Source organism: Heterocephalus glaber, unplaced genomic scaffold (genome assembly GCF_053883595.1).
Source record: "Heterocephalus glaber isolate CG9 unplaced genomic scaffold, H.glaber_assembly_v1.0 deba00001613, whole genome shotgun sequence".
In the NCBI taxonomy this organism is placed as follows: Eukaryota; Metazoa; Chordata; class Mammalia; order Rodentia; family Bathyergidae; genus Heterocephalus; species Heterocephalus glaber.
The window spans coordinates 33505391-33532259 of NW_028258384.1; the positions used below are offsets into that span (position 1 = coordinate 33505391).

Here is a 26869-nt window from a genome sequence, read left to right on the forward strand (position 1 = left end):
TGTGCTGCTATGAACATGGTTGCACATATATCACTGTGCTATGAGTCTTTTAATTCTTTGGGGAAGATCCCCAGCAGTGGAATAGTGAGGTCAAATGGGACTTCCAGTCCTAGTTCTTTGAGGTATCTCCATACTGATTTCCACAGTGGTTGCACCAGTCTACACTCCCACCAGGAGTGGAGGAGGGTTCCTCTTTCCCCATAGTCCCACCAGCATTTGTTATTGGTTGATTTCATGATAGCAGCCATTCTTTCTGGAGTGAGGAGGAATCTCAGCATTCTTTTCATTTGCATCTCTTGAATGACCAGTGATGTTGAACATTTTTTCATGTATTTAATGGCTGTTTCTACTTCTTTGTCTGAGAAATGTCTGTTTATTTCACATGCCCATTTTCAGATTGGGTCTTTAAATTTGGGAGGTCTGATCTTTTTAAGTTCTTTAGAGATTCGAGATAGTAGACTTTTGTCTGAGGAAAAGCAGGTGAAGATTTTTTCCCACATTGTGGGTTGTCTCTTCACACTGCTGGTGGTTTGTCTTGCTGTGCAGAAGCTTTTTAATAAGAAGAGATCCCATTTGTTGATTGTTTGTGCTAGTTCATGGGCAACTGAGGTTTTCTTCATAAAATCTTTTCCTACACCAATGTCTTCAAGGGTTCTACCTAACCTCTGCTCCAACTGGTTCAGAGTTTCTATTTTAATATTTAGATCTTTAATCCATTTTGATTTTAGTTTAGTGCATGGTGAGAGATACAGGTCTAGTTTTAATCTTTGGCAAGTTGAAACCCAATTTTTCCATCACCGTTCATTAAAGAGGCTATCTTTCCTCCAGTGAGGGTGTTTGGCTCCTTTATGGAAGATGAGATGCCTGAGTGTGTCTGGCATTGTTTCTGCATCTTCTAATCTGTTCCACTGGTCCTCAAGTCTGTTTCTTTGCCAGTACCATGCTGTTTTCATCACAGTAGCTTTGTAGTAGAGTTGCAGGTTGGGGATTGTGATACCCCCTGCCATGTCTCTGTTACCTAGAATTGCTTTTGCTATCCTGGGAATCTTCTTGTTCCAAATGATTTTTTGGATTGTTTTCTCAAGGTCCATGCAGTATGTTGCTGGGATCTGAATTGGAATTGCATTAAATCTATATAGCAGTTTTGGAATTATGGCCATTTTCACTATATTAATCCTTCCTACCCAGGAGCAGGGGATGTCTGTCTATTTTCTGATATCATCTTCAATCTCTCTTTTCAGAGTGCCATAGTTTTCAGAGAAGAGGTCTTTGATTTCTTTTGTTAGGATGATTCCTAGGTATTTCAGTTTTTTGGATGCTATTGTGAAAGGAATTATTTGCCCTATTTCTCTCTCAATGAGTCTCTCATTCGTGTAGAGGAAAGCTATTGATTTTTGTGTGTTGACCTTGTAACCAGCTACTTGACTGAATTTGGTTATTAAGTCTAGAAGACTTTTGGTGGAGTTTTTGGGGTCTTCTATATAGAGTATCATGTCATCTGCAAATAATGACAATTTGACTTCTTCATTACCTATCTTTATTCCTTTTATTTCTTTCTCTTGTCTAATTGCCGTGGCTAATGTTTCCAGAACTATATTGAACAAGAGTGGTGATAGTGGACATCCTTGTCTTGTTCCTGATTTTAGTGGGAAGGATTTCAGTTTTTGACCATTTATTATGATATTGGCTGCTGTTTTTTCATAGATGGCTTTTATCAGTTTGAGGTAGAGACCATCTATTTTAATTTTTATAGGGTTTTTATCATAAATGCATGTTGGATTTTGTCAAATGCTTTCTCTGCATCTATGGAGATAATCATATGGTTTTTGTCTTTGGCTCTATTGATATAGTGTATTACATTGATTGATTTGCATATGTTGAACCATCCCTGCATCCCTGGGATGAATCCCACTTGATCAGGGTGTATGATCTTCTTGATGATCTTCTGCCTTCTATTTGCCAGTATCTTATTAAGGATTTTTGCATCTATGTTCATTAGTGACATTGGCCTTTGGAGAACTAAAATTTAGAATACATAAAGAACTCCAAAAATTTGACCACCTAAAATAAAAGGTCCAATTAAGAAATGGGCAGGTAAAATGAACAGATAATTCTCAGAGGAAGAAATGCAAATGACTAACAAATATATAAAAAAATGTTGAACATCCCTGGCCATTGGAGAAATGCAAATTTAAATAATGCTAAGATTCTATGTTACACTAGAAAGAATGGCCATGATCAACAAATCTAAAAATAACAAATGCTGGCATGGCTGTGGTGAGAAAGGAACCCTCTTACACTGTTGGTGGGAATGTAAGTTAGTACAATCATTATTAAAATCAGTATGGAAATTCATCAAAGAACTAAAATTAGAAATTTCATATGGCCCAGCTATCCTCTTCCTATGTATCTTCCCCAAAGAACTAAAGACATCATACTATAGTGACACGTGCATACCTATGTTTATAGGAGCACAGTTAATAATGGCTTAATCCTGGAAGCAGCCTATATATCCACCAACATATGTCTGGATAAAAAAAATGTGATATCTATATATAATGAAATATTACACAGCTTTAAAGAACAAATTTGAGACATTTGTAGGAAAATGGATACACCTGGAAAAATCATGTTGAGTGAAATAAATCAGACACAGAAGCTTAAATATTATATAGTATGTCTCATTTAACTGAGGCAAAATGCAAACAAAGAGCATAATAAAGGATGGATAGAAGGCAACAAGGGGATAGATCTCTTGGAAATGGAAAGGGGTCCAGGAGAACGTGGGTGAGAAGAGAAGGGGAGGGGACGGAGAAATAAGTAGAATAAAGATATGCCATGTAGAGGAACCTAAAAACTTCAATGAATGTAAACATTATATGTCATAAACATGTGATAAGATTAACAATATCAATGAGAACAAAAATGAGGAATGGGGATTTAGAGGAGGTGGGAGGGAGGTGGGAGGGAAGGGGATTTTAAAAAAAGAACCAAACTATGTTATGTATATGTACCCACTTCCCAAGACGACCATAAAATGCATATACTGCAAACATGTACTAATAAAAGATAACATAAATAAATAAATGAAAAACCAAGTTCTCTGACAGAAAGTTTAATATATATCCTTGACTGCATATGCATCATTGTTTGCTGTAATTTTTAAAATTAAAATACTTATTGTGTACTTATATATGCCAGATACTACGTACTAGATACTGGATAAACATTGTTGAAAATAGTCAAGGTTCTACTTCTTTCAAGGCTACTGTCAAAACATCAAGCAGTCCTTGTCAGATTTTCATAGATTCATCTAATAAGAAAACAATGACCCCCTCAATGAAACAGTTTATTACTTACACAGCATTAGCAGGATCTGTTTAGAATCAATTCCTTGTATTCCTTTGTCCACAAGATCAAAACAAAAGGGTCAGATGGCCGGTAACATGAGTCTGTTGCTGAAAAGACAACTCTAGACTACAACTAGCTGTTTTATAGTCTGCATCTGTACACCACGGTAGTGAGGTTGTAAGTTCTATCCCTTACTGGAACAGGAGAGTAGGGTGAGACACTCTCATAGCCTCCTCTTGCAAGAGAAGGCAGAGAAGCAGATAAGAAATAGCATTGAGACAGTTCTTAAAAGCCTGCCTATTTTTTCATGTTCCGGGAGGATCTCAGGATGTTCTGCCAAGACTTGGGTCACACTGTAGTTGAGCCTTGCCTACGTGACTTATGTGGATAGGGCAAGGCCACTAGAAAGTTATAGAGGGGTCCGGTCCCTACATTTATACAGTATGAATAAGCATTTTTGTCTTGGTTGATTTCACTTAACATTATATAATATGAATAATAGCAAAAATTTATATAATATTTATACATGTTAGGCATTTCTCTAAGAATATATACCCATAGTAACTCTTTGATCCCCACAACAACCCTATGAGATCGATGTTTCATGTACAGATGAAGTTGTTAAAGCACAAAAAAGTTAAATAACTTGCTTAAGGTCACACTTCTATAATTTAACAGATTTGAACCCAGACTAGGAAAGTGGTATGAATGCAAAGTTGGGAAGTCCAAGCTGACTTAGCAATAGAGGTGGCATTTGACTCAAACATTTGAAGGACAGATAATAGTTTGTTGTGTAGCAAAAGATGAAAAGTTCTTCAAGCAAAGAGAACAATATGAGCAAAAGCTTAGGTCTATGAAAGTAGATGGTGTATTTTGAAAACTATTTGTAATATTCCTAGAACCTCAGAATGCACTTGTATGAAGTAATATGGAAGATAAAACAGAACAAGTGACTTAAAGCTAGCTATGTAAGCCCTTGAATGTCACACCATGTGCTATGGACTGAATTGTGTCCCTCTCAAATTCATATGCTGAAGCCTTAAAATCCCAATGTAATGGAATTTAGAGTAATGAGGGGCATACATGACAGGATGGGTGACCTTAGAGAGACACTGGAGAGTTTGCTCACCCTTTTCCCATCGTGTAATAATACAGAGAGAAGGCAGCTACCTGCAAGTCAGGAAAAGGAACCTCATTAGAACCAAACCATACTGGCACCTTGATTTCTAACTTCTAGCCCCCAGAACTGTGAGGAAAAGCATTCTATTGTGTAAACTACTTATGCAGATTAAAGCACTAAAAATTTTGGACTTTATTTTCTAGGCAATGGAGTTAGTAAATGTTTTAAAGAGGGTGGGTTCACTTTGATGCATATTTTAGAACAACTCTAGTTTCAGTGTGAACACAGAATTTAATGGTGATTATGATGGGAAATAAGAGTTTCAGAAAACTGGCAATTGCATTATTACAAGCAAGAGAAATAAGAGTGGGCTGCAGCAGCAGGAATGGAGAGAAAATAATGGTTTCCACAGACATTTCGGTGTTAATATTGATAGACTTGGAAAGTGTTGAATGTGATATGTAAAGGAGAAAGCAAGAATCAGATTTGTAGCTTGGTGAGCAGGTGAATGATGATGGCCTTTGTCAAGACATGGGAATGGAATGTGATTATCTCTAAATGTTAGATTTGGAGATTCTTTTTGTTTCTTTTTGCTCATCCTTGCCTTCCACAGTTTTTAAATTACCGTCTGTTATTTTGGGGAAGGCAGTAAGCAATCAAAGGATGGTTTTATTTGTGTGTTGTGGGAGTGAGGTATGGAGTACAAAAAGAAGACTAAGTTCTTGGAGAAAGACACTAAGTTTTGATTACATTCTTTGAGGAGCCTTTGGGAAATCTTGTTAGAAATGTCCAGTAGGCTATTAGAAATGGAAATCTATGTGGAACCCAAGAAGAAGGGAGTAGGGGTGTTGATTTTAAGAGTTGATGCTGTTTGCTCTCTGCAGATATTAGAAGCACACAGTACACAGAATGTTGGCTTTCCTTCAGGCCTGGAATAAAGTAGAAGTGATTGTGTGTGTCTGTGTGTGTGTGTGTGTGTGTGCGTGCGTGTGTGTGCGTTTGTTTGCCTAGTGTGTATGTTTGGGGAATGGATTTGAGAGGGATAGCATGAGACTTCCAGAAATGAGGTTAACTAGGTAAAAAATAAGGGGCTCATGGGGACGAAGTTAACAATCAGAGACAGAGTTCAAACAGAGGGATTATAAATTCTTATTCCATTTCTAGGCCAGATAATGATAAACAAGGCAAATTGGATCAGTACAGTGAGATTGGGCTAGTGGAATATTTAGAAATAGAAAGATGATGGAGGAAATAAAAAATCTGGTATAGAAATAAGGTAGGAAAGAATGAGAACCTGCCTAGTCCTGAGAACAGGACTGACTGAGACACTGGACTCAAGTGTCAATTGAGGACTATGGAAAAAGAAATTATAGGTACCAAAGGTATGTTAAGAATATAGCTTAGCTTCTCCATAGGATTATTTGTGACAAGAAGTGGGAAGGGTTCATTAGGAACCTAGGTCAGTGGATTCTTATTTTCACTCATGGGTATTTGAACAGCAGACTACTTCTAAAATTCAAACAAGAATGGGGCTAAAATTACTGATATTCTCTCTGCTAAGTGACCAATTGTTCTAAGAGAAGGGAAAAAGCAGCCTGCACATAGCTTGATACTCTTTGAGCTGGAATGGATACATAATATTTTTGTGCTTCTATTTTGAGGGATCTATATTGATAAGGGTATATTTTTGTGTGACCCAACAGCCATTAAACTGTTTTTTTTCTTTATTCATTGTCACCTCCTCCCTGGGATATGAGCCTTCTTTCCATCTCCAAATCTCACTGAGGACAGGGAAAGAGCCAGGGGAGGGATAGAAGTTAGTCACCATCTGGCAGATACAACTATGAATCATGTTTATCACATGTATTTATCTCAGAAAGGGCTACCAGTGTGCCTACACATCCCCTGAGACCTCGCTTGTTTTGTAAATGGTATGCTTCTCAAATCCTGATTTCTGTATTAGTCATATTAATTTACTTTTAATTAATAAAGTGACTTTGCTTCCTGATAATGAAATGGATTCTCTTTTCCATTTAAAATGTTAGAGGATGAACACCTGTTTTGCTCTGCTTTGTTTTATTAGGCTTCCTGATTGTGCTGACCTTGTTTGGCAAGTTATATTCCAGACTGTGTGACAGGGAGAAGGATATTTGAGCTGTAATATGACTTCTTTGTATCAGCTCCAGGCAGCACAATAAACCTTCAATTAAATTTCTAATAGTTCTCTGAGTAACATACATACACTTATAGTTAATATCATAGCACTCCTTCATAACAATGGCAGGAGTGGGAGGGGGAATAAATATCTCCTTAAAAGGTAATTTAATTGTATAGACCAGTGATGGCGAACCTTTTAGAGCTTTCAGTGATAACAAACAGCCCTCTGCAGCACATATGCCATAGGTTCACCACTTCTAATAAACTCAATATATTTCTAATTGTGAAAGTAATGTACATTTAAAATGTTAAACAATACAAAAATTAGCAGAGTTCAAAAAAAAGTTCTCCATAATGGAATACAGAGAAATTGAGAGATGGATTTAATATCAGGGATTGAAAAAAGTTGTTTTATACATATTGCTTGATAATAGAATAAGTAATTTTATATTTTGATGTCATTTTGAGGAGATTTCATCAAAATATATGAATCACATGGTCCAAAATCCTCAAGATGGAACTGGAAGAAGCTTTTGATTCCATAAGAGCAGTTTCATAGAGTAAGGTTAGAAAATATCAATAAACAAACAAAGGGCAAGCAAATGAAGATATGTGAAATATAAAAACGTTGGGGAATGAACAAATGAAGATACATGAAATATAAAAAGTTGATCTTATGGATATTGATAATACAATGGTTGTTGCCAGAGGATGGGGGAGTAGTGAGGAAGGAGGGGTGGGGAAAAGTTGAATGGATACTAAGTTCCAGTTGTGTACTGTTGCATGATGGGGAGGCTATAGATAACAATTATGTACCATGTTTTTTAAAAACTAGAATAAATATTTTGACAGTTTTTACTCTAAAGAAATGATAAATATTTGAGTATACAGCTATGTTTAACCTTTTTAAAACATTATATAATGTATACATCAGATAGTATTCCACCAACATGTACAGCTTTTGTTTTTATATATCAGTGAAAAGTAAATTTCACTTAAAAGAAAAAAGGAGAAGAAACTTAGCTGGATATTCACAGATAGGAGGGAAACCATAATAGTGTCTACCATTTTAAAGAAGTAAAGCAGCATTAAGATGCAGGAAGAACTTTCAGATTTGTCACTTAAGTGTTTGGTGATCTTTGGAACAGAACAGCTTCAGTGTCTTGATCAATTGGCAGACTGAAGAGATCTGGGAAATGAAGTGAGGAAGGAAAGGCAGCACCTATAGATGGTTCTTGAGGAAGTTTAGCAGTGAAGAGAAGGCTAGAGATAGGCATGAGTTAGGGGAGCTTTTTAGAATAGAAGAGTCTTAAGTATGCTTTTCAGCTGATGACAACGATCCATTCTTTCATTCATATAATATTTATTTAGAAATAAATTTATTTAGTTCTTACTGTGTGTCATTAGAGATAATGAACAAACAGTAAAAAGAAAAAAAAAAGTAATCATGGTATGAGTCACTAGAGGACTTTTTAAAAAGGATGGAGGCATTTTCAGTTATTACAATGATTACAGGATATTATTGTCATTTAGTACTCAGGAGCCAGAGATGTTTCAAGCCCTGCCATAAGAGGGACAGTCTTGAAAAATGAAGATTTGTCCTACACACAAAAAAAATTCCAGTATTTCTTCTTTCTAGTTTAGAAACACTGACTAGAAAAAACAGAGAGTTTGGAACCAGTTATGGTGGTGCATGCCTGTAATCCTAGCACTCAGGAGGCTAAGGTGTAGGATCATGAGTTCGAGGCTAGTTTAGGCTACATAATGAGTTCAAGGCCAGCCTGGACAACATAGTGAAGACTTCCTCTCCCTTCCAAAAAAGAAAGAAAACGAAAGAAAAAGAGATATGAAGATATGAGGGTGACCACTGAGCAGCATTCCATCCTGTTAACTACTCCCTCCTTCTTGAAATATGACTTCTTTTTATTTTAGTGACTCCACTCCTGGTTTTCTTCCCCAAACACTGGACATTTCTCCTGTCTTTTGCTCCCAAATCACTGGCTCTTCCCCTTCTCTCTGCAATTCTCTTGAGCTTTGACTTGTGCCTTTTTTTCATCTATCTGTTCTCTCTCCACCTAGTCCCGAAGCTTAAAATACCATCTATGTCTCTATTCGTGACACCTCCCAAGAGCTTCAGATTCATATAACCAGCTACTTACTTGGCACCTTCCACTTGTTTAATAGGGAACTCAAATATAACATGTTCAAAACAGAACTCTTGTTCTCTTCAGATGTCTTTCTCATTGTTCTTCCTGGAAATGACATTCACCCAGTTGCTCAAGCTAAAATCTAAACTACCTGTCAGTCCTCTTCCCTTAATATGTCCTATTCAATTCATCAGCAAGTTTTATTTGTTCTACCTTCAAAATATATTCTAAATCCATCCGATTTTCATTACCACCACAACTCCCTTTATTTTACATACTGCCATCTTCTCTCACCTGGGCCATTATGATACTCTCCATCCCTCAACTTTTGCATCTCTATACCCTTTCCACACATAGTGTAAGAAACTCTTTTAAAAAGTAAATCAGATCATGTCATTTCTTTCCTCAAAACCCTCAATGGTTTCCTACTGCAGTAAGAGCAAAACCCAAACTCCTTATCTTGACCAATGAGGTCCTGTATGTCTGACCCCGACCTAATCTTAGTCTCATCTGGTGTCACATTTTCTCCCTTGTTCATTACATTCTATTTATTCTGGCCTTCTTTCTGATATTTCAATATACCAAACTATTTTTTTCTGATTCCTTGCTGTTCATTCCACCTGGACTGCTTTTCCCTCAGATAATGATTTTTACTTCCTCCTTTTCAATAATTTTACCTCCTATTTCTATGCATTCCAAAGGGTCTGAAGGAAGAGTTTTGAAAGTTGATGATGGATAAGAAATAGAAACAGAATAAGATATGAAGATACATATGGTAAGTATTAGGTGATAAGGAATGACTTGGGAATCTGAAACGTCTTGTGGTTATTGACAAATAGAAATAAAAGTATAATGAATTTAGTTCTGGTGGTCTCAAGAAGATAGTGGTGGTAAGGCTGTGAGTGACTAGAGGTGAAGGTAAGTAAATACTCAAGAATGTGCTGGGCTGTCTTGACTCTTATGACAGGAGAGGAGTCATCCTTCTAGAGACTACTTTTTCTAAAAAGGAGAGACATGGTAATATAGTACTAGAATGTTTAAAAGTAGTACCATTATAGAAAATGTATCCCTTAATTTAAGAAGATGACATATTGGTTTTGTGCCCTAGTTTTGGAATATAAGTGCATCTATATTTTTATTCTCTCTCTCTCTCTTTCTCTCTTGCTCTAAGTAAATATATATAATTATAAATATAAATATATATACATATTTTAAAATAAGGATTCATCACCCTTAATGTTTTTCATTTTCCTACAGATTACTATTGCTTATGAGAGTTTTTATAAGGTACTTTGTATGGTTCAGTGGGGGAAAAAAATTTCACATATGTTTCATAGTTAAACAATGGGAAATTAAATCATTGAAACAATTCATAATAAAGCCTACCCAAGCTTTTATGTTAAAATTTCCTCAATCTTCTTTCCTAAGAATAAAATGTACTGGAGGTGATTTTGTATTTATGTCAAATAGAAATATTTTTACTATATCTATAACCCATATATTAAGCTAGATTATCTTCCAAAATGTAGGCCCAAAAGCTTGATTGAAATTTTAATATTGTAGACTGTCCAAGTTACATATAAGGTTTTTAAAAAAGTATTCTTCTTTTCTGGTAGTGACAATGTGTCAAGAGGAAATCTACAATGGATGACCTTGATAGAGCACCTGTTATTTTGAACGTTATGTCAGTTTTCACACATCTTGTAATAAGAACATATACATTTATCTGGGAAGCTGGGTGCCTGTATAAATCACTTACAGATTATAAGAATATGATCTTTTGGGGATCATCTTGTCCTATAAATCTCTTATAAGAACAAGACATGAAAGAAAAGATCTAAAAATCAAAAAGATCCAAGTGTGGTGTCTCACTCCTGTAATCCCAGCACTCTGGGAAACTGAGACAGGAGGATTGCAAGTTTGAGCCCTGTACATACAACTTTGCAATTTAATGAGACTTGTCTCAAAATAAAAAATAAACAAAGTGCTGGGGATGTAGCTGAGTGCAAAGGCCTTGGATTTAATCTCCAGAACAAACCAAAATAAAAGCTAAAACTGAAAATGATAATACCACAATAATGACCCCCATCTAAGAGGCTTTGATATAGTGATCCAGCTCTATTGCAACTATATCAGGAGATAAATGAAGGCCTTTGAAAATAAGTTGTAAACACTTTGACCTACCTTTACTTCTCTCCAGGAAAGCCTCAGATTAAATTAACCAGGTAGATTTTGATAAGTTGCTTGAAGATAAGCTGAAACTGAGAAGATGAGATTTTCTAAACCTTAATTTAGTGGACCTTTTTCCTGTTGCTTAGTAGCAGGAAAAAATCCAATGTTTGAATTAAAGTTAGAGATGAGTATTGTGGCAGTCAGCTTCTAAGGTGGTCCCCAATGATTCTCACCTTCCAATACTCTTCCCTTTGTATACTACTTGCCCATATTGAATAGGGTTAGTCTGTGTAACCAATAAGATACTACAAAAAAGGAAAAGGGTAATTTTTGAGGCTGCATTTTTAAAGGCATTGCCTTGATCTTTTGGATCATTCATTCTGGGAGAAGACAGCTGTAGAGTCATAAGGCACTCAAACAACCCCATGGAGAAATCCTTGTGATAAGGGCAGTGGCCTCTTGCCAACAGCCACACCAGTGAATTGTCTTAGATGCAAATTGTCCAGCCCCAGTCAAAACTTCAGGTGTTTACAGACTCAGCCAAGATCTTGAGTAGAGCCTCATGATAGACCCTAAGCCAGAACTACATAGCTAAGTGTCTCTCAAATTCCTGAACAATAGAAAATGTGTGAAATAATAAATGTTTATTGTTGTTTTGAGCCACCAATAACAAAAAATAAGTAATAAATGACAGATCTAGAATTCAAACCCAAGTATAATTCTAAAGGTTGAGCTCCACCCAAATTGAAAGTTTCCCAGTGAAATCCTTGGCAGTTTTCGTTGTTTGCTTAATAAAGTAATTCCTTCTTTAAAATGAATTCAATTTGCATCTACGCAAAGAAAACAGCATCAGTTCTTTAAATTAGTCAGTGGCACCTTGTATTTACTAATATTTAACAAGGCAGTAGGTCTTGATCATAGTCAGTTAGAGGTCAACTAATAGCGTTGTCTGTTTCCTGATTATTCATAAATATATTAATTACTCAGGAAGTCATATTCATATTTTAGAAGAATTTTTCTGTTATGATCCCTCATGGAATCTTCTATCTTGTGAGATATTAATGTGCTTCATTCCACCTAATTTGTCCTTTCTCCTGTTTTTCGTTTGAAATCATTTTAGTATATAATTTAAATTCCTTAAGAGGAAAAATGAGATTGTTTCTGAATTACTCTTTCTAGAACTACAAATGATTTTAAGAACCACTTTGAAGTTCTACCTAAAATTATATCTAAATTGCATATAAGTAATAATTCTTTTCCTTCCTCAATTGTCTTTTAACCCTGGGGAAATAATATTTTACCTTGAAAGAGCTCAACATTTCAAAGTAAAGAAACAAATATTTGCCTTCTTTCATCCAGGTGATGAGTCAACATGTGATATTAAAGAACATATCAATTTCACTGTCAAACTGAATCTTATTACAGTAAGAGTAGAACTTCTTTTGTCCTATAAAAGGCTCATTTACTTTGAGTCAGAGCAGCTACATCTGCCTCTTTGAAAAATATTGTATTATTTCACTTAAAGCATCTCCAATTATGAAAGTCTAAACTTTTGAAATATAAATTAGAGGATAATTTTGTTTAATGAAAACATAATCATAGGAAGTACTTACATAGTCACACCTCTAGAGCTATACTGTATTTACACATGTTTGTTTAAATACAGATTAAGTAAAATATAACTCACAAGCATGTATTGGTCTGCTACATTATATTATAAAAACATGATTGCCGACTTTAAGCTTTTTACAAGGAATTCCAATTTGTCGCGCTAATTTGACATATATTTTCCTTGTAACTTGCTGCTTTTATTCTGGCCATTCCAGCCATGACATGTCCAAATGTTTCAAATCTAGCTTATTTTAGAGATGGCTTCATAATTTAACTGAACCTTAAGTTGCATTTTATTTTTACAAAAACCACATGCCTTGTTCTTCCCACCTCACACACTTGCACGCACACACAAAGTTCCATCAAAAAAAAATGTAAGACTGCAAATTAGAGAGACGAGACTTTGTGTTGTGGTAAAATACACAGTCATCATCATTGATATTTACAGTTGTATATTCACAATTTTGTGCAATCATCATCAATATCTAATTCCAAAACTATTTCATCAGCCCCAAAGGAAACCTCATACCCATTAAGCAGTTATTCCCCCTTTTCCCCATCCTTTCAGCTACTGGAAACCTCCAATCTACTTACTGTCTCTATGGAGTTTTCTACTATGGACATTTCATATAAATAGAATCATAAAAATATGCTTTTGGTGCTTAGTTTCTTTCACTTAGTGTAAATTTTTCAGGGTTCATCAATATAACAGTATTTTATTCCTCTTTATGGCTGAATGATATTCCATTGTATGGATATACCACTTTTTGTTTATTCATTCATCAGTTGATGCATAGATTGCTTATATATTTGATTATTATGGCTAGTGCTGTTATGAACAAAGACATTATGTACACATTTCAGTTTGAATACCTGTTTTCAATATTCTTGAGTATATACACAACAGGGGAATTGCTGAGCCTTGAGGTAATTGAGATGAGCTATTTGTAAGTGAAATTTTGCTAAATCAGTAATTAATCCTTTTGGGGAGGTGGGGTTCATGTTGTTATTTCTCCTTTGTTATCTTAGCAACATTTTCTGGATTCCTGCACTTCCCTAGGAAATGTATATGATACTTTTTACCCAAAGACTACAAGATAGCATCACCAACTCACATTTAACATGACAAGTAAACATTTTCATATAAATGACCCATTGGTAGAAAGGTGGTCTAAGGTGCCCACCAAATCTTAATAGTGTACTGTAGACAATGAAGGTAATGGGGACATAACCATAATGCTTTTTATATAGCTTTGGAGTCAGATAATCCTTAGCCAAATTACAGATGGTTGCCCTTGGATAGTTGCACTAACTAAACTTCTTTGCTTCTTCACCTATAAAATTGGCATGATGATCCTTGCTTATCAGGATTATGTAAGGGAAGATCATGACCTAGCACATAGTTGATCCTCAATAAATATTAGTTCTCCCTTCCTCATTTATTCACACACTTTCCAAACTAACTGTCCCTGGATCAGGAAATAACAATATATTTTCTTTTCATTTTCTCACAGGTTAAAATTCAACTGCCCAATACAAACCCCTCTGAAATTCAAATTAATATCCAGGAAATAGTCCTCGATCTTCGAACTCCTAATAAGTGAGTAAAATTTAGAATTGGAATAGTACATCACAATGAGTCCTTAGTAAATGCTCTTTTTAAAAATGTATACAATTATTTTGTATTACCTCCTAAAGTCCTAAGAAAAGTGAAATTTCAGTTACTCATTCAGATGTCTGATCTATATAAAACAAGTACAAATATATTTGGAAATACCTAGACTTTTTTCCTTCTTTGTATCTATACATTTGGAGTGGATTGATGCCATCAAAACATAATCCTTGACATTCAAGTATAGTTTACCTGTCAGAATAAATAGCTACAGGTGAAAATCCCTTAAGTTGTAAGTTTTGAATGTGATTTTTTTGTATAGTGAAGGCATAAGAGAAGCAATATCTATAAAATTTTTGAATGTTGTGGGGCTCCTAAAGTAAAATTTTATTATGTTCATCTAAAAGTTCTTTTCAATTACTTAAATCAAAAATTCTAATTGCTGATTTATCACTAGATCCTCAGTTTGTGTGGAAACATTTAAAAGTAGTACAGATGATGGAATAATTCAGTTAAATATTTTTATATTCTCAGACACGGTCTTTTTACTATATAGGTTAAAATCATATTCCCCAAGCAACACATAGAGTAAAATTTTAATATAAAATGTTTCTCTTGAAGCATAGATAAATCAGTCTTGTTTCTCAAAACTAACTCTTTAAAAAGGGAATCAATGAGGGCTGGGGATTTAGCTCAGTGGTTCCACCGCCTGCTTTCAAAGCACAGGGACCAAGTACCAAAACAAAAAAAAACAAAAGAAAACAAAAGGGAATCAATGGAACCTGGTGTATTTTAGATAAAATATCTAAATACCTCACTGATGTATTCACTTTTCTTCTGGATGTATAACACATGGTTGACTGCAGTGACCCTTTCTCTGTAACTCATGGGCATCTCAGACTGGACTCAGGAAGCAGGCAGTGGCTGGCACATTCTCTTTCTTCCATTATTAGTACTTGTAATTTTCCTTTGTTGAGCTTAGGGCTTTGAGAAAATAAGAAACAGATTCCTCTTACAAAAGGATAAACAAGGTAAACAACGCAATGTACATACATAGCTTAAGTTTGATTTCTATAGTAGAAACATTTAACCCCAAATGATCTACAGATAAATATATACCAAATGTTTTTTCATTATTTACATCAGTTCAAAAGTATATTCTTGACAAAAAAGTCTTATAAAAATTTCATTCACTGTTACTATTAACTTCAAGTATTTTGTTCTTCTCATTGTACTTTTTACATATATTTACTCTTACACCCAGCCTTTGCAAGGAAAATTGGTAAAACAACTAGTCTTCTATAACATTTGCACAAGTATTAAAAGCATACTCATACCTGTACATCATGGAGTTAATTTCCATTACCATAGCAGTTTTTCACTGTCTCCATCAATCTTAAGGCAGCTGTTCTGGCCATGTTGTCATTCTAGATATCTATCAGAATCCAATAAATGAAAGACACCAAGATTCTTTTCCACATACAGCATGGGCTACACTAAGTCATTTGTATGCTGTACTTATATATTAAATGATATAAATTATGTGCACAAATGACAAATACATGCACTATATTTATATATTAAATGCTCAATGCAGAGAGGCACTACCTCTTAAAAAATTAGGATAGAAGACAAAAGATAGAATTTATCAGTTTTCCTAGATATTTCACTATCTTTAGAGTCATGTCAACATCTGAAATCATATCATCAGAAATGTGTTGTTTTTAAATTTATTGATAGTAACACCTAATTTCTTTGGTTCCTAACTTTAACATCCTATAACAATATATTTATCTACTCCAAAAAGTACTTAAGAGTGGACATTCTGTCCATGTATATATAAGGTACAACAAGTGATTTTATTTTAACTGAATTAACTAACGATTTCAAAGAATAGTTACATTAGAATTATCCATAAAACCCAGATATTTAGCATAATATACCCAAAATAAATTGTTTATTGAATTCTTAATTTATTCTCAGCTGTTTTGGGCATGTAAATTTCCAACATGGAGTACATAGAGAGGAGAAAAAGATGGAATAATTTCCCAGAATCTGCTTTCATCTTAACACAAAATTTCATTATTTTTCTAAGTGAATTCTTAGAATATCATAAATGAATATCTTAAATGTGATAATAAAACATACTTTAAAGACAAATACAAATTAATTTTTAGTTGAATGCTGCTATTGACTAATCATACCTTTGCTGTGCTCCTTTAATTCAGATTGAGAATTGACTGATTTTCAAAGACCCTGATATCTAAAAAATAAGTTCTGTAATAGCTGAATTGAAGCTCAGTAGCTATTTCTGCACTTTCTTTGAAAATACTTATGTCCACTACAGGAAACCTTAAAAAGGCCATATCTGTTTTAAACCCAGATATGTAAACCAAATAATTTTCATTAATTACATAATATAAAAACTGTGTTATGTGTTTATGAACAGAACAAGTTTGTACTTTATTTAAATAGCATGCAAGCAACATCAATTTAAATTCTCCAATATAAATGTAAGCATGTAAGTCTCTAAACTTGAGTTCATTATACAGATAAATTTTTATTTTAATATTATTTGTTTACGTATTACTGTCTTAGTTACTTTTCTTGTTGTTGGGACAAAATACTCGACACCCAAAGTTGAAGGAGGAAAAGTTTATTTTGGTTCACAGTCTGTAAAGGTTTCCTGACTAGTCCCCAGTCAGCTGGCTTTAAGGCAGGGTGGCATGGCAGAGGAGGATTGCAGAGGAGAAACAGTCCATGGCATGGCAGGGCAGCCAGAAGGCAGCAAGCAGCAGTAGCAACAAGTCTGCCTTTTTCTGTGCCTGTATATTCCATCCAAGCTACAAGCCTATTGACTGGTGCCACTCATACCCAAGATACAGCTTCCATTATCCACTCCTGAATCCCAGTATCACACCTTTAATCCACACTGACACACCCTAATCCAGCCACCTTTGAAACTGTCCACCTACAAGTGCATGAGGTTTTAGAGAGACAGCTAGATACAAGCCATAACAATTACTTTTTGCATTTAAACAGTTTCTAGTGAAAATTAATACTGGATAAATATTTGTTTAGTGCCTAAATTGGAATTTAGAAACAAGTGTTTTATCAATATAAAGGCATCGAGATTGTGTTTAAATGTTTATTCATATTTTATGGTATTCATCTATAATTATTTCAATATCATTTTGTTCATTTATGCACTCAACAAACATGTACAACCTGCTGAACACTGCGGAAACACCAAACTAAGACAGCCCTATCTTTCAATGAATTGCACATGGATAAATATTTACAGAATTTTCATTTTTGTTTAACTATAAATCTCTGTACAGACACCAAACAAGAAACTAGACTAAAAATACTTCCCTTCTCCTAAGAATCTAAATAAATTGCATGATTCTGTCTTTCAAATTTTAATATGTGAAGCCATACTTCTCAGGCAGAACTAGACAGAAGTGCAAGGATAGATGGATCATTATAATAACCCCTAACTGTCTCTTTTGAATTTATTTCTCTGTGGACAAAGAAGTGCTCATTATCATCAGAACACCTTTTTCTCTTGTCTTTTAGTGCAAAGCTACCACACTAAGCTTTTCTTTCTTTTTAAAGTGAATATATTTTCATTTATAGAATAAGGGATGGAACAAATCCAACTCTAGTACAACATATGGTTGTAAATAGCTTTAATGGATGGACTCTGATTGTTTTTTGTGCTTACTCTTTTGAGATGCCAAATGTCACAAGTTACATTAAAATACTCTGCCATAACTTCAGGTAGAGGTCTGTTTCTCATGCCCCATCTGTAATGAAATGAGAGTAATAGAAAATTTCTCCTTTAGATTTTGGAAATGTGTAATAAATACTTTGAATGAGCCCAGTCCTCTGAATTTATATCTTTTCAAATGAGTAGAGGGAATTGATTTTCAAGGATTTGGTTTTCAAACACTAGCTGTCAATTCAAGTACCCAAGAAGTATCCCTAAAAATATCAGATTCATTTACTGATTTGGGCCTAAAAGAACTTTTCTGTTCATGTTTTGTAGAAACATTCAGGCCTTCTCTACTGAGAATTCGAGGTAACATGTGGTTCAAGTATTTAATTTTCTTTAGACTCTAGCAGGTACTGACCCCATGCATAATTCAGATTCGTACTATTAGGACAGAATTATGGATGTCTCATCCCAGAAATGTATCTAATGCATACAACTATCCAGCAACTCAGCCATAAAGTGTGATATAAACCCTGCAATTTATCACAGGAAATTTTTGTCAAGGTGTAATAGAAATAATCAGAAGAAAACAGAAGTGCATTTTCATTGATCTGATATTGAAATCATTCCAGGCCTCATTTTCAAAAACTGCACTTGTAGTAAAGACTCAGCCCAAAGTTCTGTTACAAGAACTATTCCAGTTTTGAGATTTTTCTCAGTTAGCCACATTCTATCTACACATAAATACGACTGACAACAAACCTGTCCTCCAAATACAAAGTTGCATGTTTCTATTTTGGTACCTATAAACAGTCAATTTTAAAAAAGAAAGAGGGCCTCAAAACAACTGCTTGAATTTTTAAGGCCAAAAACTTGTAGACTAATTATTGAAGTATATTTTCAATCCAATATTTATACTGTCTAAATATAGGTGTGTTGTCTTAGGGATGGGATTCAAACATTGTAATGGTATTTATTGCTTTCTACTGGTTTACTCAAAGTGATATACCACTTTAGGAAGCTAATTCTAGCTTTGTATTTTATTTTAGGAAGCTGTTGGTAAACCTTCCCCAACCTGTGGAATGCAGCAGTGCTAAAGTATTCTATATTCCAGAGAATGAAACTCTAGAAGTCAACATGACTATGAAAAGAGAGTTGTATTTTATTAATTTTTTCTGAGATTGTATGAGCAAAGAGAGAAAAGACACTGATGACAATTTTAAAACGTTGAAAAAATATTATTGTTTTCTATATTCTCTTATTTTGATATTTTATTTTTGTGTGTGTGAATTAATTGATGTTTATAAAACATTCCATCTAAAAACTGACAAATATGAATTCTTTTTAAGTACACAAAATACTTTCACCAGAATTGCCATAAACTGGACAAGAAAAGTTTCCTCCAAATAAAAAAAACTATACAAATTACATTCTAAAACTATTGAAATTATACCAAATACATAATTGTATGACATAGATATTTATCAAAATTTAATCCTATTTTGATATTTTAGAAAGGGAAAACATTAAATTCTAGTGATATTTAATACCCAGCACCAAAATACAAAAAATTCCTTTGCACTAATAATCATCAGCAATGTCTTTTGGGTTACGATGTTTATATTTAGTCAATTCAAATCCTTGGCATTTAAAAGCACCATAAAAAACAGCATGGCATGTTTACAAATCCTGTGCTGTCTCGCTTCCCATTTTTCTTCTTCATTGGACATAACTATTTTTATGAATTGTGCCAGCGTCCCCTGACACTTCTCACTATTGTATAAGTTTATTTCACAATTATTTATTAATATATTATAATTTAACACTAGTGTAACTTGACCTCACACATCATTATAGAACTGTGGAACTAACTAGGAGTAAATCTTGAAAAGAGATGAACAACTAACATATGTTCCTCACATCAATATGAATTACTAAGGAAATAAATATTCAAGAAAATATTTTCTAGAGTTAATTATGTATATAGTTACCAAACATCTAGTTTGTGTCTTGATCAAATAGAAAGATTAGACTGAGAATTTTGGAAAAGTGAGTGTATTAAAACACTAAGCTAAGAGAATTTGACATTGAAATTATCACCATGACCTTCTTCTGTGGGGGCACTGGGAGACGGTTGGACTAATCAAAAGGAAACTGTGTCTATGAATTTCAGTCCTTGATGTTACAGGACCAAAAAAGTGTTCTACATGGTTTTCTTAGCATCTTTTTTGAAGGCTGTATTTTAAGAATTTAAGATTACAACTTAAAATGTAAATTCTAAGTCTAAGCAGTAACCAATATTTTTCTTCTCTAGAGAACAACAGTGAATCCGTGGAAAATATATCCGTTTTTCCCATTAATGAGCCCTAATTACAAAGACCATTGTTACTCAAGCTGACCAAATGTGTACAAGTTGTGTCTAAAAGAGAAGAGAGCCGGGGATTTAGCTCAGTGGTTCTCCTGCTTGCCTTGCAAGCACAAGGACCCGAGATCGATCCCCGATACAAATAAATAAATAAATAAATAAATAATAAAAAAGAAGAGAGCATACTCAGAACTAAATGAATTGGGATTTAGTTATGTCATGCTATATCAATTATAAAATGCAACACAGTTTCAACCACAATGAAATGTGATACGATAATATATACACATCAAAAAATCAGCCTACTTAAAAAAAATCAGCCTACTTTACTGTGTTTGGCCTTAGAAATAAAATCTACAGTGGTTATACTGTTAACTTGTTTTTAAGCTAATTCACTGGGCTTTATTTCTATAAAAAAGAATAGCTCACTAAATAAAATCTAGAAAAGACAATACAAAAGGAAATTTATCTTGTCAGCAGTTTCCAATGAGTCTTAGCCATTACCAGGAGAGCTGTTCAGTCAAAACCACAACTTTGGCATAGCATAGGCTACAAATACTTCTTCATGAATTTCCTTATTAAGTTTTGTTTCCATAATCTCCAGTAGGTGTTGTGGGGATTCAATCAATCATTCATTCACTTATTCATTAATGCATTCCTTCAACAAATATCTACTGAGCACTTAACCACCTGCTTGGCACTGTGTTAGGTGCTGAAGATATAAAAAGATGGAGAAGGAAGTGGAGGGGATGGGTGAGGAGGACGAAGAGGAGAAGAAGAAAGAGAGGAGGAGGAGGAGGAAGAGGAGGAGGAGGAGGAGGAGGAGGGGAAATTTTATCTTGGTTTCTTCTAAAAGGTTTAGGAAAATGAACCCTAGGAGATGTAGGTAGATAAATTTATGTATCTCTTATTTATTTCTCTTGCCTAATTGCCTTGGCTAATGTTTCAAGTACTATATTGAAGAGTAGTGGTGATAGTAGACATCCTTGTCTTATTACTAATTTTAGACAGAAAGTTTTAGCTTTTCCCCATTTGATATGATGTTGGTCACTGGTTTGTCATAAATGCTTCTATCAGATTGAAATAAGGTCCTTCTATACCTATTTTCTTCAGCGTTTTTACCATGAATGGCTGTTGGATTTTTCAAAGGCTTTTTCTATATCAATTCAGTGATTTTTGTCCTTGTTTCTGTTTATGTGATGTATTACATTTATTGATTTGCATATGTTAAACCATCCCTGCATCTCTGGGATGAATCCTACTTGATTGTGATGTATGAACTTTTTTATGATTTGTTGCATTCTATTTGCCAGTATTTTGTTGAGGATTTTTGCATCTATGTTCATCAAAGTTGGCCTATAGTTCTCTTTTTTGGTTGGCACCTTTTCTTGTTTTGGAATCAAAGTAATACAGTCTTCTAGGACTGACTTTGGAAGTAATCTTTCCCTTTTGATTTCATTAAAGAGTTTCAGGACATGGGCATTAGTTCTTCATGAACGTTCTTATAGAATTTGGCTATGAAACCTTAGGGACCAGGGCTTTTCTTAGTTGGTAGTATTTTTTATGACTTATTCAACCTTATTCCCTGATATTGGATTATTCAAAGATTTTATATCTTCTTAGCACAGCTTTGGCAGTTCATGTGTATCTAGGAATCTATCCATTTTTTAGTGAATTCTCCATTTTATTAGAGTACAGATTCTCAAGGTAGTTACTAATAATCTTCTGGATTTTGGCAGTCTGTGATGATTTCTCCTTTTCCATTTCCAATTGCACTGATTTGGGTCTTTCTTTTTTTGGTAAGATTGAATAGGGTTTTCTTTATTTTATTTATTCTTTCAAAACACCAGCTCAGTTCTTTGATTCACTGATTTTTTTTCTATTTTTTTAGGCTCAATTTCATGAAATTTCTGTTCTGATCTTTATAATTTCCTTCCTTGTGCTAGCTTTGGATTTGGATTCTTTTTGTTTTTCTAGGAATTTGAAATGCATCATTAGGTTATTTCTTTGGGTTTAATGTTTTTCCGATATGGACATTCACAGCTATAAACTTCCTTCTTAGGACTGCTTTCATTGTGTCCCATAGATTCTTTTTTTAAAAAAATTTTTTTCCATTTAGTTTATTGGTACATTTTAGGTATACAATACAGTTACATTCCTCACCGGGATCTTGTACCTTTACATGATGTATCTTGGTTCTTAGTTTTTCCCCATTCCCCTGCCCTCCCTTCACCCCCTCCTCCCTTCCATATTTACAAAGACTTTGTTTCCATGTTTTTCCTTTTCTCATATTTTTTCTTTTCCCTTCTTTCCTTTCCTCTTCCCCTCCCATTTTCCCTATTCCTTCAGACATTTTCTTCCTATTTTATAATATCAATTATACATTTTGATTCTTATTTACACTTTTAGTTTTTCACACCAGAGAAACTATTCTGTATTTACACAAGTGTGACCTATATATTTCACTTAAGAGTATGGCCTCAATTCTGTGTGGAGCACTGGCTCACATTATTCGCCTCTGTTATTTTGTGATCCATCTCACAGATCTTAATAACAAATGTGTATGTACATGTTTTTCACATTGAAATTATATAGATATTTGATAAAAATAAAGCCTTGTTAACTTGCTGTTTTAAGGGATTGGCACGTAGCAATCTTGGTGGAGAGAATCGCTCTCCATCGGCCCTTGACATGTTCTGGGAGTGGAGCAGGAGCTGATTGCTTCAGGGAGTGTGTCCGCCAGGAGGAGGCACTCTCCCAGATGCACGTCATGCGGCCTGGGCCCCCTATTCTTTGCTGCAAGGTCCCCTGTGTGCTTGCCGTACCCGGTGCCAGGCTGCTGCAGCTTCCACTCAAGGGAAATGTTGGGACTTCTCGCTACTTCACGGGTTGGGGCCAAACTTCAGTGAAATTGGAAATAGTCCTGATTTTATTCACAGCTTATCATAATGGAGTCATCCTTGGCTTTGCTCTTATGGTTTGTCTTAAATTATTTTCCTATTTAAAACGTCTACATTACATGATAAAAACACTGAAAATTCTAAAAAAAAAAAAAAGAATATGGCCTCAATGTGCATCCACTTAGCTATAAATGTCTCTAGTTTCTCACTCTTTAGGGCTGAGTAGTACTCCATTTTATAAAAAAACACATTTTTTAAAATTCTTTTATTGGTACATTTTAGGTATACAACACAATTACATTTCTCATTGGGAATTGTACCTTTACATAATGCATCTTGGTTCTTATTTTTCCCCATTCCTAGCCCTCCCTTCACCCCCTCCACTCTTCCCTATTTACAAAGACTTTATTTCCATTTTTTCCATTTCTCAGCATTTTTCCTTTCCCTTCTTTCCTTTCCCCTGCCCCTCCCATTACCCCTACCCTTTGGCCCTTTTCTTCCTATTTTGCATTATCAATTATTCATTCTAATCATTGGTACATTTTAGGTATACAATATAATGACATTCATCATTGGAAATTTGCACCTTTACATAATCTCTCTTGGTTCTTATTTTTCACTCTTGCCCAGCCCTCCCTTCAACCGCTCCATTTTTCCCTATTTACAAAGATTTTGTTTCTATTTTTCCATTTTCTCATATTAATCTCATTCCCTTCTATCCTTTCCCCTACCTCTCCCACTTCCTTCCCCTTTGCCCCCTTTTCTTCCTCTTTCACATTATCTATTATATACTTTAGTCCTTATTTATACTTTCAGTGTCTCACACCAGAGAAATTATTCGTTATTTATACATGTGTGTCCTATTTATTTCACTTAAGAGTATTGCCTCAATGTGCATCCACTTAGCTATAAATGTCATTAATTTCTCATTTTTTATGCCTGAGTAGTACTCCATTTTATTAAAAAACCACATTTTCTTTATCCAGTCTCCAGTTGATGGGCATTTGGGCTGTTTCCAAGTTTTAGCTCTCACAAACCGTGCTCCTATGAACATGGGCACACATATATCACTGTGGTATGATTCTTTTAATTCTTTGGGGAAGATCCCCAGCAGTGGAACAGTGGGGTCAAATGGGACTTCCAGTCCAAGTTCTTTGAGGTACCTCCATACTGATTTCCACAGTGGTTGCACCAGTCTACACTCCCACCAGCAGTGGAGCAGGGTTCCTCTTTCCCCACAGCCCCACCAGCATTTGTTATTGGTTGATTTCATCATAGCAGCCATTCTTTCTGGAGTGAAGTGGAATCTCAGCATTGCTTTCATTTGCATCTCTTGAATCACCAGTGATGTTGAACATTTTTTCATGTATATGTTTGCTATTTCTACTTCTTTGTCTGAGAAATGTCTGTTCATTTCAGATGACCATTTTTGGATTGGGTCTTTAAATTTGGGAGGTCTGATCTTTTTAAGTTCTTTAGAGATTTGAGATAGTAGACCTTTGTCTGAGGAAGAACAGGTGAAGATTTTTTCCCACATTGTGGGTTGTCTCTTCACATTGCAGGTGGTTTCTCTTGCTGTGAAGAAGCCTTTTAATAAGAAGAGATCCCACTTGTTGATTGTTTGTGCTAGTTCCTGGGCAACTGAGGTTGTGTTCATAAAATCTTTTCCTACACTGATGTCTTCAAGAGTTCTACGTTACCTCTGTTCCAACTGGTTCAGAGTTTCTATTTTAATATTTAGATCTTTAATCCATTTTGATTTTAGTTTAGTGCATGGTGAGAGATATAGGTCTAGTTTTAATCTTTGGCAAGTTGAAACCCAATTTTTCCAGCACCATTTATTAAAGAGGCTATCTTTCCTCCAGTGAGGGTGTTTGGCTCCTTTGTCGAAGATGAGATGGCTGAGTGTGTCTGGCATTGTTTCTGCATCTTCTAATCTGTTCCACTGGTCTTCAGGTCTGTTTCTTTGCCAGTACCATGCTGTTTTGATCACAGTAGCTTTGTAATAGAGTTGCAGGTTGGGGATTGTGATACCCCCTGCCATGTCTCTGTTACCTAGAATTGCTTTTGTTATTCTGGGCCTCTTCATGCTGCAAATGAATTTCTGGATTGTTTTCTCAAGGTCTATGAAGTATGCTGCTTGGAACTCAATTGGAATTGCATTAAATCTATATAGCAGTTTTGGAAGTATGGCCATTTTCACTATATTAATCCTTCCTACTCAGGAGCAGGGGATGTCTGTCTATTTTCTGATATCATCTTCAATCTCTCTTTTCAGAGTGCCATAGGTTTCAGAGAAGAGCTCTTTGATTTCTTTCATTAGGATGATTCCTAGGTATTTCAGTTTTTTGGATGCTATTGTGAAAGGAATTATTTGCCCTATTTCTCTCCCAGTGAGTCTGTCATTCATGTAGAGGAAAGCTCTTGATTTTTGTGTGTTGACCTTGTAACCAGATACTTGACTCAATTTGGTTATTAAGTCTAGAAGACTTTTGGTGGAGTTCTTAGGGTCTTCTATATAGAGTATCATGTCATCTGCAAATAATGACAATTTGACTTCTTCATTACCTCTCTTTATTCCTTTTATTTCTTTCTCTTGTCTAATTCCTGTGGCTAATGTTTCCAGAACTATATTGAACAAGAGTGGTGATAGTGGACATCCTTGTCTTGTTCCTGATTTGAGTGTGAAGGATTTCAGTTTTTGACCATTTAGTATGATATTGCCTGTTGGTTTTTCATAGATGGCTTTTATCAGTTTGAGGTAGAGACCATCTATTCCAATTTTTTGTAGGGTTTTTATCATAAATGCATGTTGGATTTTGTCAAATGCTTTTTCTGCGTCTATGGAGATAATCATATGGTTTTTCTCCTTGGCTCTATTGATGTGTAGTGTATTACATTGATTGATTTGCATATGGTGAACCATCCCTGCATCCCTGGGATGAATCCCACTTGATCAGGGTGTATGATCTTCTTGATGATCTTCTGCATTCTGTTTGCCATTATCTTATTAAGGATTTTTGCATCTATGTTCATTAGTGAGATTGACCTATAATTCTCCTTTTCGGTTGGGTCTTTCTCTGCTTTGGGGATCAAGGCAATGCTTGCTTCCAGGAATGAATTTGAGAGTATTGCTTCCCTTTCAATTTCATTGAAGGGTTTTAACAATAGTGGCAGCAGTTCCTCTCTAAATGTCTTGTAGAATTCAGCAGTGAAGACATCAGGACCTGGATTTGTCTTAGTTGATAAGTTTTTATTTACATTTTCAATTTCATTGATTGATATTGGGGTTTATACAATTTTTGGGTCTTCTTTGTTCAACTTTGGTAATTCATATGTATCTAGGACTCTGTCTACTTCTTCTGTCTTGTCCATCTTATTGGCGTATAGCTTCTGGAAGTAGGTATTGATGATCCTCTGGATTTCTGCTAGGTCTGTTGTAATGTCACCCTTTTCATTCCTGATTGCATAGATTTGGCCTTTTCTTTCCTTTTTCTGACAAGGTTGGCTAAGGGTTTGTCAATTTTGTTGATTCTTTCGAAGAACCAACTCTTGGCTTCATTGATTTTTTGTATCGTTCTCTTAGTCTCCATTGCATTGATTTCTCCTCTGATCTTTATAATTTCCTCCCTTGTATGAGCTCTGGGGTTATCCTGCTCTTCTTTTTCTAGAAGCTTGAGGTTCAGCATCAGGTTGTTTAATTGGGCTCATTCTGT

The 26869-nt window shown here is 34.9% G+C and overlaps 1 protein-coding gene across 2 annotated transcripts in view; it reads left to right on the forward strand.

The window, feature by feature from the left end:
• Positions 1–20566, forward strand: part of Dnaaf6 (dynein axonemal assembly factor 6) — a 44068-nt gene extending 23502 nt beyond the window's left edge. For both annotated transcript variants that reach the window (XM_021241580.2, XM_021241579.2), the window contains 2 exons: positions 14073–14158; positions 18938–20566. In XM_021241580.2, coding sequence (XP_021097239.1) covers positions 14073–14158; positions 18938–19067 — 216 coding nt within the window. In that variant the 3' untranslated portion in view covers positions 19068–20566. The remainder of the gene's footprint in view (positions 1–14072; positions 14159–18937) is intronic.
• The last annotated feature ends 6303 nt before the right edge of the window (positions 20567–26869 follow it).